Here is an 18,115-nt window from a genome sequence, read left to right as displayed (position 1 = left end):
AACTCTTTTCTGCAGGGTCTGGCGTGCTCCCAGTTGCCTTCATGCACACTGAGCTCCTCTCCTCAACCTTGCTCCAGCAGACCCAACACTTCTCTGAGCCTGCAGAGAACTAAGTGGACAAGAATTGACTCCTTAACCCCCAAAACCAAATAATTTCCTGCCACTTCACCTCCCAGAACTGCCTTGCTGTCAGAGGGGCAGCTCGAGCTAGTGGAAACTGTGGAGATGGACAAAGGCAGGTCTGCCTCTTTCTGTGGCACCTTCCCATGAGCTGGCTTTTGCCTGTTATGAAGCCATAGCTGTCGTCTCCTGCTTCTGCCAGTAGATTTCTTTCTACTCTCTGAGGTGGTGCACTGGGACTCTCTTCCTCCACCTCTTGCACGGGGCTCTGCGGTAAGCACGCACTGAGCGACAAGTTGGCTGATGATGTGCAGCCGCTGTAAGGAAGGTGTGCATCCAAGGACAAATTTCAAACCTTCTCCCTCTCAGGCAGAGTAAATTTGGAATACAGTTTCACATGGGTTATGCCTGCAACCACCCAGGAATTCTACCAAATTTTTCCCTCTGCATTCCCTCATCTAAATTTTAGTAATTTTTCCTGGGTTCAGGATCACTATTGTCAGCATGTGCTGTCTTATAGTGACATCTAGGGATAGAGACTGGAAATAGCAAGCTGTCCATTTATGTAAATATTTCAAATATTTCAAATATTTCAAAATATTCAAATATTTCAAAATATTTCAAGCTGATAAAACAGGTTGGTTTGATAGAGGCCAATTATTTAACTGCTTTTGGAAAAAAAAGGCCGAGTTCCCTATCTTCCCCAAGAAACTTTAATAAAAAATTCTCATGGCAGAATTTGTGGTTTTTAAAAATCTTTTGTTGCAATCTCCTAATAACTATTTGTAAAACTTCAGTTGCACAATGGACAGAGACAGAGATCTTAAATAAGCCAATGGCTGAAGGAACAATTGCAATCAAGATCAGGGGAAAAGAATCTCACGTTTTCCAGGATCGATGCATCATACTCCTCAAGGCCCATTCCTCAGCTCATGTGTATTAGCATTAATTTCATGAAGTGATAAGAGAGACATGGCACTGATGACATGACATCTCACTCTGGTACAAAGAATGCAAGCAAGATGAAGACATTTCATTACTAAAAACAAAGCATGTGAAAATGGAAAAAGTCATCATGAAGACAGAAACACTTTGAGGTCCAAAGAGTAAGCATGTTGCTTTGTGTAGCTGGATCTACTATTTACTCATTGCAACTACTACTAATTTACTCCTTATTTTATATGTCACTCCTCTGGTCACAAATCAAAGTCACTGTGCTTGGTGTTTCACCTACACAGAACAATGATATGGGCCCTGACCTGGAGATCTTACCTGCAGGGCAAGACACAACCAGTGGTCGGAGGCAGTAGAGCAGAAGGGACGGTGGCTTCATCCAGACTGCTCTGTAGCCCGGCTTGATGTCAGACTGAGTCCGCGGTGCTGAACAGCTTGTTCCTGTAGGAATAAAGCCAAAGCAGCAGCAAGTCTTCCTGCTGTGCCTTCATTTCTTTACTGGAGCAGGCAGGCTTCCCCCAGAGCATAGCTAGGGACAGCCAAGCAGAATTAGATATAAAATGCACTATGTGTATGTGTAATACAGGACATCAAAGATGCAGAAATGATAGCTCTTTCAAAACAGACTTTGTGTGACTGTACAATCTACATCTGCTCTGTATTTCCTCGTGTAAATTTAGACTTCCTAGCTCTTCACAACCCATGAGAACAAAAGAATCCTGTGCGAATTCATGCCTGGACCTTTGGAGAACCCCAAAAAATACATGTCTCTGATGGCAGGAGGAAACATGGACCATACTCTCAGAAGGAGAAGAAAGACATCAAGAGAAGTGCTTATACATGTATCAGGGGCTTGTACGTCCAAAGTATTTAAAGTGGCTCACATGGAAAAACAGGCTGGAGCAGGTGGGGACCAACACAAGCTGGTGGTTTTTCAAGATTTTTTTGTCTGATCAGATGTAGCTGTGCCGGCTGAGGCCAAACATTCAGTGAGCAGGAAAAACTCTGTCCAAATGTAAAGGTCAGGTAAACTTTTGAAAAATAACTCACTGATGCTTTGACAGTATCAGCACTACAAGATGGGATCCTGAAAATATGGTCTGCCCAACTGTATTAACTTCAGGGCAATTTCTCTTGATACGTATCTGCGAAGGAACTGGAAAAACATCCATCCCTTTGCTCCCAGCAGCTATTTAGTCAGATTACTAAACTAAAACACAAAGTAGAAATTGCAAGACAAACCTTTTGTTTCTGTTTTTGCCACCTCTGCTGTTCCAATCGCACAGCAGTGCTGCTCAGCAGCCAGAGCTAACAGCCCATCCTGGGGCGCTACCACGCGACTGGCATGGTAGCTCATGAGTGGAGCCAGTTGCAGCAGGCTTTCTGAAAGCTCATGCAGCCCATGCTGTGCCTTCCACACGGTGACCTGGGAGAAAGCACTGCTTCAGGGCTGATTTAGGGCACTGAAATAAATGCAGCAAGAACTCTTCTGGGCAGGAAATGCCTCTCAAGGTGACATAAGACAGGCTTCCATTCTAATAGCTTCTTTGCAGAAACAGAACACCCAAGTCATGCACTTGGAAGATTCTCAGATTGTCTCCTTATATTCAGTTGTTTCAGCTAAGCTTTCCTTTCAAAGCATCCCTAATGCCTTCCTCCTGAAAACATACCTTAACTGCATGAATATTAGTAGTCCCAAATCAAATTGAGACAGCTAATAAGCTACTAGAAACTAATAGGAGATTAACCTCCTGTAATTGTGACTGGGGAGAGGGAGTGCATTGAGCAAACATAATACAGGCTAGCCACAAAAATTTCCAAGGAACACATTACCACCCTCTTTGCGTAACAGTCTGTAGAGCCTCAAGACAGCTATAGAAGGGGCACTGCCATTTAAGCACGTTTCCTTTGCATCCCTACTGCCTGTAGCCTCATCCAGTAATATGCAGCTGCTAGCAACAGGGTGCTCTTGCTTTTGTATAAAAAAATTGTGTCTTCAGATTTATTGTCTTCTGAATGTGGCCTTGATGATTTCTAGAACTTTACAGGTTTGCTTGGTTTTCTTCCCTGTAAATCTCCACAGCAGATAACCACCAATTTTCCCTGTTCAGAGGTACTGCCCTTAAGTTGTTAGGATACTGCTTTTATCAGGCAGACAAAAAGTAATTAAAGGACTGTAGGGACAGACCCACAGTAGATGTCCATTTCTGCGTGGTCAGATCACATCCATGACCAGAGTGCTCTGGTACTTTGAATTTACTGCCAGACACCCACCTGTATATTGGCCTGAACTGCCACGAGAACCAGCCAAGACCTGGAAATCCCCACAAGGCAGCACATACTGCTGTGCTGAGCCTGACTTCCAGTGGCGACAACCTGAAGGGTCCTGCAATGCTCTGAGAAGGAAGAGGCAGATACCTCCCTTCCTCTCACCCTCTGCAGAAACCCTTTTTTATCTTCCATAGCGTTAATGAAGGATGATCTAGTCTAGTGTGACTTAAGCCAGCACTGGAATTGACTTCTACCAGGAGAAAGGAAAAAACTGGATGACCCCAAGAGACATCCTTCCCCTCGGTGCCCTTTAAAACCAGCCTAGCATGCAGGGCGAGGCAACGATGGGTACGGGCTCCAGGCCCAGGTAGCTTCAGAGCACAGTATTTAAGAAGTAAAACCACTACCGGACAATCAGGAAATTTCTCCATGCCACTGCACTGCATAATCTTACATAAAGAAAGGTAAGGAAGGAAAATATTCTTCTTTCGATATTCCGTATTCATACTGAATTCTCACTTGTAGAAATTATCTTGAATAATGAATCGATTAATTTAGAGGTTACTATTTACTAGAGGAACCTGGACAGCAATTTTGTTCTCAATCTTCAAGTCTACATCCTGGTCTGGGCTTTGGGTTACAGGTGTAACTCAAAGACACTGACAAGTATCAGTTTGCAGGGCTGTCTTTCACCAGTGTTACCCAGTACAGATGAGTTGATACCCCCGATGTCTGTTCGGTCTGTTTATTGAGGTGTAGTCCATCACGCATCTGAAGGTACCATCATCACACGAGTACCTTCCCCTGGTGGAGAGTAGCTAAAAGCTGCTTCCTCTGCAACAGGGTCTGCTCTTCAGTAAATTTTTCCAGCGTGGTCTTGGGAATAGACCACTTCTAACCTTTCTTACCCCATAACTATTCTCCAATTGCACATCAATGCATTTATGTCATTTGCTGGGTCTACCTACCTAAAAGAGCAACTTTCTAGTTCATTTGCAGGACAGCTGCCAAAACAACTGTGCCACTACCCCTTCATTGGGGTTAGCTGTCCCATCACGATACCCAAGATTTGTTTGTCTGTACTGCAGGAACAGCACCATTTTCCTTTCCGATTGTGAGACACCACAAACACAGCTGACAGCTAAATCCTGTCTTTGAGGTGCATGACCCTTCTGCTTGCAACCACATCTGCTGAATTCAGCTACTCCACTTGGAGAACTGAGCCTGGATCATGGGGTTTTTTTGCTGCATAATCATAGCAAAGATGGCTTAAAATGGAAAAAAGCATTTATTATATATACAAGTACTTTTAATCAAACCCCAAATTAATTTCAGAAATGCGCTGTCACATTTCACAGATGCAAGACATTCTAAAATAGCTAAGACCAAACTTGAGCACGTGTTACTGGCTTCATCTTAAAACAGCGTATTTTGGTTAGTCAAGAAATTAGATAGTCCTCTTCTATCCAAAGTTTTAGACTGCAAGTCAATCTTGTTTTAGAGCTACGATATCCCAGTACAAGTCACAATATTTTTAAGTAGGTCAGTACAGATTATGGTAGAAGTTTAAGAGGAAATAACATTTCTTGAAGAAATCAAAGCTGATTAAAAGAGGATCACATACATCACTATTAAATTACACTACTTCAATCTTCCACCAAAAAAAAATTTCTCCTTAATAAAAGCATAAAATTCTATTTGTCTTAGAAAAGCATACATAAAATAGCATTGGTACATTTTATTTCAAAAGACTTTGTTGTCTCAACTCTCTATCGATACTCCAATACACAGGTTCATAAAGAGATCAATCACAGGCACGTAGCAAACGTTAAAAAGGCATGCCACGTACAAATCATCTTTTGAGACTTTCTTTTTTTAATGTAAACTGGAAACAGTAGGCATTAAGCATCTGTACAGCAAACATAAACCAACTATGTTGTTTTTCCTTTATTCATCCCAAGCACTTCTGATCTAGCAACTGGAAAATAACCTTCCTGTTGCCATGCATGGGGGACAAGTTCTTAACTAAACTGAGTATGGATGTATGGAGAGTCTTAGGAGGAAGGCAGGTTCTTAATACTTAAATACACATGACCCTCTAAGACCACTTCCATTTCCCCAGTGGCAGGAGCATGCTAGAGCAACACTCAGTGATGCTAATCAGCACTGAACACATCAAAAGCGACAGCAACCCCTACTGTGTTCCGAAGTCATCCATAAAAAGGCCTCCCTTGTTCTTTAGCTGGCTAAATACCAATGCTGTACATACTTTCATATAGTAAGAAGAACTACCAAGTCACTTTAAACAAGGGTGTAACGCATGGATCCTGTACACTTGAGCCTTCCAGGAGAATTAAGGATAAGATAACTGCTGACTGGAGCTCAAGGTACATCTGTCCTGTACTGTAAAATTAGAGTAGTACAGCCTGTAACAGTGCAGAACATTAGATAAGATCTTACAAAAACTACAAACAGGGTATCGCACTACAGCAAGGATATCCACTTACTGGCAAGTCTGTAAATACGTTTGCATCTTCAGGGTAACTACATCCGATTATAATAAGCAGGACAGCAGCATAGGACAAAGTGCAGAGCTCTGCTTAATTATTATTTTTTCAAATATTTAAACCTTAAGCTTCAACAACTCTTCACAATTTTATATTTTATAATGGCTTTAGATATATTTAGAACTTTAAATGCCAAACTCTCAAGGAACTTTAATTAGGGTTTTTAAAGATACAGAAACAAAAATAACATTACAGAGGTCTTGCAGTCCAGAACAATGTAAGTTAATGAAAACAGACTTAAGATATAAACTAATTTCTTAAGGTGATTTTTTTGTGGGGTTCCCTCCTCCCTCTCCAAAAAAATTCTCCAGAACAAAATGCTCTCCACTTAGGCTGTGCAAGAAGTAAGATTTAAGCAAAACACCAATGAACATTATGCACACACAATGTAGGCACTATTCTGTTCAGAGGTTCTTTCACTTGAGAAAATTAGTGCTCATCCGCCCATAGTTGTGCTTTTCATGCTCACCTCTGAAACACATGGTCAGATTTAGCAGACCACACGTGAAGGTCAAGGGCCTTATAAATTCACACAAGAAGAAGTAGGCAGCTTACAAACTTAAATTACTACATCTCACCTTCTACAAACTAGGACTGCTACTACCATTTGGGAAGCGATGGTTTCACTGTTCATAGTGGCACTAGGTAGATGTAGGCTCTGAACAGACAATTCAATCTAATTCATGCAACACCTTAGTCCAGTGTATCAGGTAAATGTCAGCTGCAACAGTTCAATATAACCATGCACAGCAAGACCCTGAATTTTAAACAGCAGTTCCTACATCCAGTTGCAGCTTGTTATTAAGCTCTGGTATCACTAAGGTTGCAACCTTGATTTGGAGATCTGATGGACACAGACTTCACAATATTCCAACAAAAAGAAGCAACCACTCTTTGCAGTCTAAGCTTGCCCAGTCTCAAGTCCTACTAGAGGTTTTTTGAAGTGTTTTCTATTATTAGCTCTCTTTTACTGCCTTGACAATTATGGGCCACATCCTTTACCAATTTTTGTCTATTTTGGAGTAGATGGAAAGATTGAAACCTGGCCTTCACTGTGAAAACAGGTTTTCATGGCAGTAATTTTAACAGTGCTTTCCCAAAGTCTTCCATGCTTTTCAGCATTCTTGAAACACAGATATATATTCCAAACAGGCTGAGCTTTGACAAAGAAGTTTCAGCTTAAGATAATAAACCATGAAATTGTTAAGCCTTTCCTCTAGAACATGCAAAGAAGATTGGGCTTGTAGCATGGCTAGTTACAATCTTATCCAGACATGGTTATAGTTTAAAACACTTCAAGGACAAAAATTTCTTTTTTCCTTCTAGAAAGATTGTTTGTTGCCACAACAAATCTCATCTATTTGAACTGCAAATGTGTTACTTCTTATTCCCTCTCCTTTTAATCTTGCCCTTCAAAGGTCAAAACACAAGCAGCTCCACTAGAGCATAAAACCCGACACCTATCAACTGCAAGGTTCCTTCTATCAGAAATTACTTTTAAATGAGGAGGAAGAAAACAAAGGTTTTTCTTACTTATTCCAAGCAGAATGACTATGGAGGCATGACTCATGCTTAGGTAGTAAAAGTTAATGGAATGCCATCTGAAATGAAGACTGACTCAGTAACACATGAGACTTGCTAATCATTTGTTAATCTCCAATTCAAGAACCACTAGAAGTACTCAAATAATACCAGTGAAACAGGAGAGAATACTGCTTGGTTTTCCTCTTGGGCAGAACAAGCTTTAAATGAGAACGTCAGGTTTTCTGGCATTTGATAAAATGAAAATCACTAAGTGCTCCCCCCACAAAGGATTAATTATCCTATGAAACAGGACTAGGTAAACTTGCAGTACAAGAATTTTATTCTGCTGTGTGCAAGGCCTGCATAACACTTATTCTTTGGATTTTCATTCTGTGTGCTGGTATTTCATGTTTTGCAGCAGGCATTCCCTCCTCCTCCTCTTGAACACATTATACCTCAACAACATACAATCTTTTGCAATGTCCTTTCTCTGGAGCAGTTAAGATCTGTAACACCAGGCAGAATTTGTGGAGACTGAGAGACTGGACACTGGATTCTTACAGGTGGAATTGTCTAGACCAGACAAAGAAATTGTCATATGAATGCTCTGGAGTGCTCCCCTCATTGTTGCTAGTGCCATAAAGGTTCATGTCTGAATTCAGAATTTCCTCCCCCTGCCCCCCCAAAAAGGTTCAAATGAGTTAAAATCGAGCATTGCTGTTTAAAAAGTAGTCTGAACAGGAAACCAAGTATAGGCACAGGTGATATTAAGTAATATAGGTTTGCCTATTCTTGATATTTACTTAAGATTTTTTTTTCTGAATTAGTTATTAGTAAGTCTTAGCAGCAAAGAAATGTATCTTTCTTCCTTTCCAGAGAATACATTATATTACCAGAAGTTTTTTTAGCATTTACAACTATTCTTATTGTTTCCCAGCTCAGCATGTTTTAAATTGTTTCAGAGAAAATTCCCATGTCTATCTCACAAGATAAGATCTGCTTTTTGCACCAATTGATGTAATTTCATTCTGTAAAGAGATCTGTCTTAAAAGCAGAATACCAATTGCCTACAGCTAACTAAAACTAGATGAAAAACGTGGTGGAACAAACCTATTTTAACTATTACAACTTCAGATAACACTGAATGAATTGTCTGTTAGAAAAGTAGATTAAATCCGCTTTCTGTAGTATCACCCAAACCCCACTACAAATCCTGCCATATTAACTGTTAATCACAGCAAAACTTTCTATACCAGGAAAGAAAAAGGTTAGCGTAGAGCCTGTTCCCATCCTCACTTTTGCAGCTAACACTACCAGCTAATTAAAGCACTCTGCTTGCCAACATTAAATGCACCGTCATAGCAGAAGCCAACTCAGTGTCTTTCCCCTTCACGCGGTGACAGAAGAGATACAAAATCCCATGCACTTCCTTCAAATGTTTTGGGGGTACTATGTAAGACCTAAATGTTTAGCATGGTCTCAGTAATAGCAGCCTCCAGCAGTTCAGCTTATTTTAGTCCTACTGTGCTTAATGCTAATACTTCATAGTCACTGCAGTAAATTTTAGAGAAGATCCAGTTACTTACTCAGCAAACGATTTATGTCTTATGATGCTGCTACTAAGACACACCTACACAAAAGACTTTAAAGCTCTAGTCTTACAGCTACAGGGTAAGATCACATCAAGCTAATCTACTGATTAATTAGCTAATACTTCATGATGTAGATTTTCCAGTTTTTTCAATCAGCAGTGAGGTACACCTGCCACAAAAGTTTAACCGTTCTTTAGTAAGGCTGCTATGTCAGTTTAAAACTTAAGCTAAAGCATTTCAGATGTCCCAGAAAATATACGAATAAACTTTTATTTTTAAGCAACAACACACACTATTTTAATACAACCCACACATTTAAGTCAGGTGGAGAGTACTAAACTGAACAATCACCACTAAAACATTTCCATTGGAAATGTGTTAAAGTTCACACGTGTCTTCATTACCACCTTACTGAAGTTTTCTTATGTGTTTCTAGTCTACACACCACATGTTTCATGCAGGCATGCAAATCTGAATCAAATTTTAAATGTTCAGGCAACAAGGAAGTCCATTCACTGCAAAGATTCATTTTTCACAGAAGAGCCAGGCTAGGTAAGACCAAATAATGCAGGATTCTTCATGAGAGTACAGGTATTTTAGAAACCATGAACTTTCAGTTGTTCTTCCTTGACAATGCCAATCTAAAGGAGAAAAGCAACATGTTTCAGTAAAGCTTACATGCTAGGGATATTACAGTGATATCAAGTTCCCACAAACTTAGGCTTTGATTAAAGAAATGGCAATACAGTAACATACTCAGTAAAGTATTTTCTACTTTCCAGAACGTTAGTGGGCCAAGCAGAATAATTTACACAAAAAAGAAAATCTTATCAGACATCTGACTTATTCTGTGGTCCTAGCACTTACTCTTTGACAGTGTAACATCTCTGCATCATGATTTGCATCAGTAAGCCTCTTTCCTCTATAGTCTCAAAATTATGGCTTACATCAAGCACTCGATTTTACAAATGAATAACTCTAGTTGCACTGCCAGAGAACAAGTGGTGTGTTGTAGAAGGGTAAATGCATTCCACAGTGCTTTGATTCTTACCGGAGGTTTACTCTCATTCTGCAAGTGTCATTTTACTTTTTGGCAGAAAATACAAAGGAACTACAGTGGACATCTTCAGCTGGTTAATGAACATCAGTGCCACCTGTCACTCTACTGCTTCCAGAGAGGTTTAGATATTTATATGCAGACCCTCACCTCCAAGAGGAATTGGCAAATGTTCTTCCTCTGGTCACCTTGAAGCTGGATAACTTCACCGTATTCAGGATGTTCGATCACAGTACCATTACAAGCAAATTTCTGGAGAGAAACATTCATCACATTATAAGACATCTGATGTACATTATGATTTTGCTTAGTAAGTCTTTTCAGCAGAATTTTGTCACAGAAACTGCTTACTAAATTGTGATGCCAAGCAAGGCAATGGCTAGATCTATTTTATACTGGTTTTGAGAGCAAATGGAATATATCTGCTGATGCATAGAGACACAAACTAAGCTGCTGATGGTAAATTCAGGCAAAGACAGCTATTGTGCAGAAGGAACTGGCCAACACTCATTGCAAGAATGGAAAACAAAGTCATAAGATAGAGCCTTTTCAACACCACGCTATTTTAAAATAAATATTTTCATCCTGGCAAAACTCAGTATCTCTATTTTCAACAACAAGCCAGCTATGACAGAAGCAGGAATGCAAAAACAATTCTACTTTAAACTGATTTTATTCTTCACATTAACAAAGCAAGGTATCTGTGAAATTTTAATGAAACATTCAGGAAATTTCCTTTACAGGAAAGAAACAATGAACTTTTTAGCAAAAATCACTGTCACTAGACACTGATAGGAATTTTGAGAAAGACAGGGAAAGGAATCAACCTGAGTATGAAAATGATGTGCACTGGAAAGAATGAAATAAAACAAATATTCTGTAACTTAGCATTAAAAGCTATCAAACGCCTTTATAGACTATCTTTACTATCAAATCAGCAACTTTACCTTTTTGAAAGCTTTCACAAGTTTCTTCTTGTCATAATCATCCGCAATTCCCTGAACAGTTGTTAGTGTCTTTCTTCCGTTTCGTTGCTGGATCCTTATATGAATGTAATCCTCAGTCCCCGCCGGGAGTAAGTCGTCACCCTTTGTTGCATCAGCAAAGGGGTCTGCAGGAGGAAAAAGATTCAAGTAATTCCCACAAAGGACAACACTCAAGCTCAAAACTAACAGGTATGTTTCTCAATTGCCCTAAATAAAGCTCTTTGTGAAAATCTTGCCATTTTCTTACTGTCTAAAAATACAGTTAAAATCAGAGTACTTTTTTCTACAGCTGTATTAAGTCTCACTAGCCTACTAAGTCAGCATAGCGCTCTCAACCATCACCCATCCAGTTTCTTCAGTGCCTTCCTGGATATAAACAATTTTCAGCTACAGTATCAACTTCACTATTTCGTGCAAACAGTAAATCAATCCTGAAGCTCTGAACGGGAAAACATGGTTCTGAGAGAACATCAAGTGCATGTAAGTTTTAGACAGACACATGCATTTTAAGAGAAATATAGAAATAGTATCTTTTCTCAGATCAACTGAGAAGTACAGACAAGTAACATAGCTCTTGTACATACACTCCTTCACAGGTTCAAAATATAAGTCTTACACCATGACAACTACCACACTACCAGCATTTTAAGGCATGGATGCAATTCTTGGCTACTAATGTAAACAAAACACCACTACACTAACAGATGTCAGAAGCTGTCTGTAAACCAGCACCCTTCTGTCAGTCAGTAGATTTAGACAAGAACTGTAACAAAATTCATTTAGGCTTTGACTATAGAAAGGTCAGTTCTCAAATTCTTCCAAGCTTAAATTTATCTAGCACAGGTGAAATAGGAAGGCATTTAGCAAGACGGGTTTGCAGGTTATGTTTCTTATTCTCTGTTCTCCACACTCACTCTGTCAAAAAATTTGAGAGCCCTACAGGTTTCCTTATCAGTAGCTCCAAATAAATCTTGAAGTATGAAATACTTTAAGTATTTTTTAACGAATCACGAGTATTTTTTTTGTACTTATCAGAATCCTAATAAGAGTCCAATCTTCAGAAAGTGTATGTTCAACACCCATGCAAGACACAATTTCCCAAACCTTCATCCAAAACTCAAACCTAAAAACACTGATCAAGTTTTGCCATCCACTCAAATGCCACAGAAGAATAAAACAGAAGCAGTTCAGCTGCCGACAGGCTGACCCTTGTAGAAACAAGAATGACAAGAGCACTAAAGGCACTGAAAGCATCATGAGGATGCAAGCACCACAGGAAAGAAGTAGAGCACTAGGCAGCTTGACAGGCTTAATTTCTACTAAGGCATTTATTAAAACATGCTGAATTTCACTGTGCCCCACTGCTTGTGGGGCAAACACTAATAGAAAATTTCAGTCAAAGAAAAGGTGAAATAAAAAGGGGGCTTAGGCATGAAGATCACTTGGCAGTTTAGGATTCGAGGTTGGAGATAAGCCAGGGCTGTAGGTGTTAACACTGGATCACTTGAAACAAATCCTTTGGGCAGCACCTTCCTAAACACAGGGTCAGCTCCCAAATCCTTCTTAAGATAACCTTCTCATAGGGTTTATATATGCAGAAGATTAGAGGCGAAGCTGAGACCAAAAACCTGACAACGTTACCCCATAAAGGGTTAACTTGCTCGCTCCTTGTTGCCTATAGATAAGGAAGGTGGAGAACTACGGCCCAGCAGGGCAAACTCCCCTGCTAAGACATAAGAAACCACCTACCATCTGTGCAGCTCATTCTATAGAATCAATACTCTTTGCAGGGCATATAGCAGGTTTTGAGATACCGGTAAGGATAAATTCAGGCGACAAATCCAGAAGCAATCGGAACTGAGATTAATGCCTTCCTTAGCAGAGGATACAAACCCCAGTCTCCCCTCCACCCACAAAGATTACAACTTCGGGACTGCAGAGTTGGCAGAAAAGACCGGTTTGGGGTGCTACCAGACACTGAGGCAAACAGCGCAGCTGTCAGAGCACAGTACATGGCAGCATCTCCTGCGGGAGCGGAAAGGGAGCGAAGGGAGAGGGAGACGAGCCTCCCACCCGACGTGTCTCCGCCGCGCAGGCAGCGCACGCCCCGCGGCCGGCGCCGCCGGGGGACAGGGACGAGCAGGCAGGGCTGCCTGTGCCCAGCGCGGCGAGCAGCACCGGCAACACCCGCTCAGCACCGGCCTCAATGTCACCGCGGGGGCACCGAGGCGCACACCGCGGCGGGGCCCTGGGGACAGCGGCGGCAGGAACAGCGGGCCGAGGACGGGGTGGCGGGGACAGCCACGGCCCCGGGGCGGGGGGGGTGTGTGTGCCGAGGGGTGACCGTGGGGCTCCCTGCGGCACGAGGGGGTGGCGGGGTGCCCGGCGGCGGCGACTCTTACCGAAGGATTGGAGGTTCTGGATAGATGACATGCGACTCTGCGGCGAGAGGCTGGGGCAGCGGGGAAAAGGCCGCGGCTGGGTCCGCTCGGGTCACGTCTCCGGCTCCGCAGTGCCGGCGGGGGCGGGGAGGGGAGGGAGCGGGGAGGGAGGGGAGGAAGCGAGGGGAGGGGTAACAAAAGCAGAGGGAGGGAGGCGAGCCTGAGAGGGAGGGAACGGGGAGAGAGATTAAAACGAGAACAAGGAGGAGGAAGCGCAAAGGGAAATACGAAGGGGTGGGAGCGCGCTGCCCCTCACCCGCTGAACCCCCGGGACACCGCCCCACGCTACCGTTAACGGGCAGCAGCCGCCGGTTTTCCTCAAAATGGCGGCTCGCCCGGGCCGCGCCAGGCACGTGATGGCCACCGTCGGCCCCCTGCCGCCCCCCGGGAAGGAGAGTCCCCGCGCCATGGAGCGCGGAGCGTCGCCCCGGGCCCAAGGACTACAGGGCCCAGAGCGCTCCGGGCCGGGCCGGGGAGCAGGTGGCGGGGCGCGGGCGCTGCTGCGGGGTCGGGCCGTGTGTCCGCACATCCCCGCCTTCCCCGAGCGGGCAACAGGGAACCGCCGGCTCAGGAAGGAGCCCGGCTCCCCGCAGGAGGAGCCCTGAAAGCCGCGCTGGCGGGCGGCTGAAGCCCCGCGTTCTGCACGCTGCCCGCCCTCGGGGGCGGCGCACGCTCCGCGGGGTGACCCCCGTGGAGGTCCCCTCCACGCTCCTGTGCCTTTGGCTTGGGTGGTGCCGTTCCCTGGGCTCCCTCTGTGTTTCCAAGCTCGCTGCTGGGCTGATGCTTCAAGCTGATCTGAAACAGAGAGTGCTTCCCCCTTCCCCGCTCAAACATGTCAGAAAAACCCTCCCTCAGGCCTACCTCGTTGGACAAAATGCTGCTTAACACACAGAAATACACTCAGGAAGCCAGTTAGCACCCCACAAACTGCCCGTGACCTCTGCTTTGCCGGCTCGCCCTCCCTTTTGGGTGGGTGCTGCCGGCGAGGCGGAGCTGCCGTGTTCCCCACACGCCGGGGTGCCGCCATGGCCGGCCACGAGGCCCCACAGGACTCCCTGTTCACGAGCTGCCTGCTGACTGGCCGATAAACATTTTTGTGCAGGGAGGACATAAGTGGTGGCGGGGCTGCGATAGTAAAGGTTTGCCTTTAAAAAGGTGAGCTTGTGTTACAAAGCTTTCCAGTCCTTGGGAAGTGATTAATGGCTTTGCAGATGCACAATAACCTAGTTCCATTGGCACAACTGCTAGAACAGATATTTCTCCTTTTTTTTTTTTTTTATTTTTTTGGCTTTTATACTAAGCCTCAGTCCTCTTAAATCAAAGGGATATTTTTCTTCTGTGATCCAAGGCCTGGATCAGCACTGCAGTTGCTTTATGAATGTCAGCATGCGCTGGTCTAAGAAAGTTTCTGGTCCTGTCACTTTGCAGTGAAGCTTTTCTTTTTCCCCTGGGCAAAGCAAGGCCGTTTGCCGTGGTACAAAACCTCTGCTTACCCTTCGCTGCCATTGCTGATGAAGCCTTTCACTGCAGCATGGGCAGTAGAGAAGGGTTCTCTCTTTCCCAAGCAGCTTCAAAAGGCACTATTGGGATTGTAATGGGAGGATGGGGAGATGCTAATCACAGAGGTTGAGGTGCCTGCTTCAGTTACAGAGGCATGCCATGGTTTGGACAATGTCTGTGAATTAAGGATGAAGATCTAGACACCGAGAGACCTTCTGGGCAGGTTGAGCAAGTGCAGGACATGCATCCCCAGGGACATGTCCTTGGGATGTCTCCAGCACCTCTTTCAGAGAAAACATGGGGAATTTTTGATGCATTTTGCAGTTTTGCAAACTCTACATCTCTGTGCAAAATTTTGCTATATCTTTTTGCTCTCCCATCATCACCCCATGAAACTTTTTCTCTACAGCAAAACAGGCATGTCATCATTTTTTTTCCCGTCACTGGTTTTTGTTACCTTGACTGGGCCAGTACTGCTGTCTGTAGAGCATTGTGATGAGCCAGGTCAGCAAACTGATTGGTTAAAAAACTAACTCAAAGGTTAAAACTTCGGATCCGTTCGCATAATCCTGCAACAGTTGTGCTGGGACAACTGAGGAGGACAAAGGCTGGGGAAAGGCCAGGCCATGGATGAGAGGACAGTGGGTCCTCAGACACAAAATCCAAGTCCGAGTCTGCAGGTTTAGGTGAAACCTGTGGCAGTTCTTGTGCTTACTTTGAGTCCTCATGCATTTAAAATAGTTTTGTACTTCTAGTTCTCACTGCAGGCTTAACCTGGGCCTGTCATTGGGCATTGGTGGGATTCATTGGCCCCCTACCCTCTTTGGGCATCTGTGAGATTCATTGTGCAGTTTACAGACAAATGAGGTTTGGTATCTGGGAAACAACAAAGCTCCTTTATAAGCCAAGAAGATGTGCCTTTGTTGTCCTTAAAACAAAACCACAATGAACAGCTCTTAAGTGCAAACCTTGACAACTGCAGAGGGAGTGGAAACAAGCCATAACTGCACAGCTTGGCATGCACTGGGCAGCCATTAAAACAAAGGCGGTGGTCAGCACGCTTACTGTTCCCTTGGCAGCCTGCTGCAATGGCCACGTGTGTTGGCATGGGGTTTCTCTGGGGCTGTGCCAAAGCAAAAGCGCTCTCCCTCCGCTGTCCTCCTCAGAGAGAGCTGCAGGTCTCTGTGTCACGTCCATCACTTAGGTCTGACACAAATATAGTCTGTGCCAGTGCCTTGCACCAAACTTTGGTCACTGTGGGTGGAGACAGGTGGCATCCTGCTGGAGATGTGCTTCTCCTGCTTTTGCCCCTTGACAGCTGTCCTGAGGTCCTTTGTCCTGACTGAGTCCTTCCCATTGCTCTTGAGCAGCCACTCATGACAATAGACCTGTGAAAGCCCTGGTTGCGAGGGCTTCCAGCCACACCAGACTGCAGAAAGGTGGGCCCACCAGACATGGCACAGCAGCAAACAAAAAAGGTAGAAGCAGTTAAAATAGGTTTAAAAGCTAAGTGGAAGCAAGAGGTGGTGTTGTTTAGCCTGTTAAATTTCAGATTACAGCTAATTGTCCTAGAGCCAAGGCTGGAGTTAATCTCATTTGCTAATTGCAAGACCTGGTTATGAATAGCAATTAGAGATCCCCTTGCTTGCCTTTCACTGTATTTCAGTTCATCTGTCAAGCTGTATGTGAATAATTAGAGGTTATTTATGACTAGATAAACTTCAGGGTTTAAAACCAGGGATTCACTGGCATGCAGATGAAAAATATGATACACTGAAGCCATAAAGTACACTTTTGTATAAATTGTCACCATAGTGCAGAACCACACCTTCACCAGGTACCCTCAGAAGTACTTCTGCTGCCCTTTAGGAGCAATGAGTAACCCAGACTGGTGGGAGAAATGTTCTTCCAGAGAAGTGCTGCATTGGAAACATGGGCTGGGAATGCCACAAGAAAGCCTTGCATCAGGAAAAAAGCAAGTCACCTACATGGTAGGGGCTAAAGCTCTGCTTTAATTTAGGACTCTCTATGACATCTGTCTTTGCATGTGTGCATGCCATTACCTTCAGCTGCCTTCAATCCCCTCCGTAATAACTGGCATGAAATACTTCAGTTTTAATTTCCTGCAGAAACTGTTCTAATGTGCAGCACCTTAATATTTTAACTTTTATGCCTTAGGAGCTTTTACAAAGCCAAAATTTATTTTAATTAAGGGTTGCTCCTGTAGGCAGACCCCTTATGCCTTGTCCTGTAGTCTGCCTTACCAGAAAATGGCAGGCTTGCATGCTGACCTGTCCTCTGCAACAGCCTGGAAACCCAGACAGTTGCTGCCTGAAGCATGCGGTGTTCAAAGAGTGGTTTAAGTTGCCTGACAAAATGATTGTGCATGAAATGTTCAAATGCACATAGCAGCACTAATTTCTGTCCTGTATTCCAGCAATGCAGCTAGTCTACACACAAATTCTGCTCCACTCCAGTGCCAGAAGCATGCCTTTCCAGACTAATGTTGTCATCCTGAAAGGAATGCCAAAGAGGTGATTGCTTGTTCCATCCTTGATATTGTTTTTCTTGAACTGTAATCTTCCCTGCTCCCGCTACATGACTCTACTGACAATATCCAGCTGCATTTGGCAGCTACACACCCTGAACCACTGTGCAGAAAGCTTTCTAGCAGGGAGGAAGAACAGCGAAAGTGTCAGAAGAAATTCTCCCTCTAGCTGTACTGTCAGCAGAAGAGTTTTGAAAGTGGCTGTAACCATGCCGAGCCTGACTCGTAGTTTTCCAGAGCTCTAACTCTGGCAAAGCCTCCACAGTGTGCTGAGGAAGGGCTTGGGGAGACTGGCTCATGTCCCGAGCTGTAGCCTATGCTGGAGCTGCCCAGTTGCGAACAAGTTGTTCCAGTAAGCATGTGCTAACTGGGAGAACTGGGCAAACCGGGAATTGTGTTGGTGCTAAACGCCTGATAGCCAATCTAACTTGTCAGAATCTAGGTTATATGCAGTTTCGTTTAGCTTCAGTACCTGGTCAGATTTCAAGATAGATATGCTTTCGTTTGAAATGTGTTGGGGTTCATTCCTTGCTCAATAATGATTGAAAACAAGAA

The 18,115-nt window shown here is 43.7% G+C and overlaps 1 protein-coding gene across 1 annotated transcript; it reads right to left on the bottom strand.

Moving 5' to 3' along the window:
• Positions 1–9,272: 9,272 nt before the first annotated feature.
• Positions 9,273–13,830, bottom strand: EIF1B (eukaryotic translation initiation factor 1B). The gene is made up of 5 exons (XM_074900671.1): positions 13,802–13,830; positions 13,474–13,672; positions 11,033–11,196; positions 10,236–10,337; positions 9,273–9,669 (listed from the first exon to the last, which is right to left on the bottom strand). The coding sequence occupies exons 2-5, from the start codon at positions 13,502–13,504 to the stop codon at positions 9,625–9,627; spliced, it is 342 nt and encodes a 113-aa protein (XP_074756772.1). The 5' UTR covers positions 13,505–13,672; positions 13,802–13,830; the 3' UTR covers positions 9,273–9,624.
• Positions 13,831–18,115: the final 4,285 nt, after the last annotated feature.

Source organism: Athene noctua, chromosome 2 (genome assembly GCF_965140245.1).
Source record: "Athene noctua chromosome 2, bAthNoc1.hap1.1, whole genome shotgun sequence".
Classification (NCBI taxonomy): Eukaryota; Metazoa; Chordata; class Aves; order Strigiformes; family Strigidae; genus Athene; species Athene noctua.
Note: the sequence above shows the minus strand (reverse complement) of the source record. Positions and strands in the feature narration are given on the sequence as shown.

Bases quoted from the DNA above. Each gene is read 5' to 3' on its own strand.
- EIF1B (XM_074900671.1), bottom strand. From the start codon at position 13,504: ATGTCATCTATCCAGAACCTCCAATCCTTCG. The intron at 11,197-13,473 runs GTAAGAGTCGCC...TTCCTCCTGCAG, and splicing joins CCAGAACCTCCAATCCTTCG to ACCCCTTTGCTGATGCAACA. The intron at 9,670-10,235 runs GTGAGGGTCTGC...TTTCTCCTTTAG, and splicing joins TTTGCCAATTCCTCTTGGAG to ATTGGCATTGTCAAGGAAGA.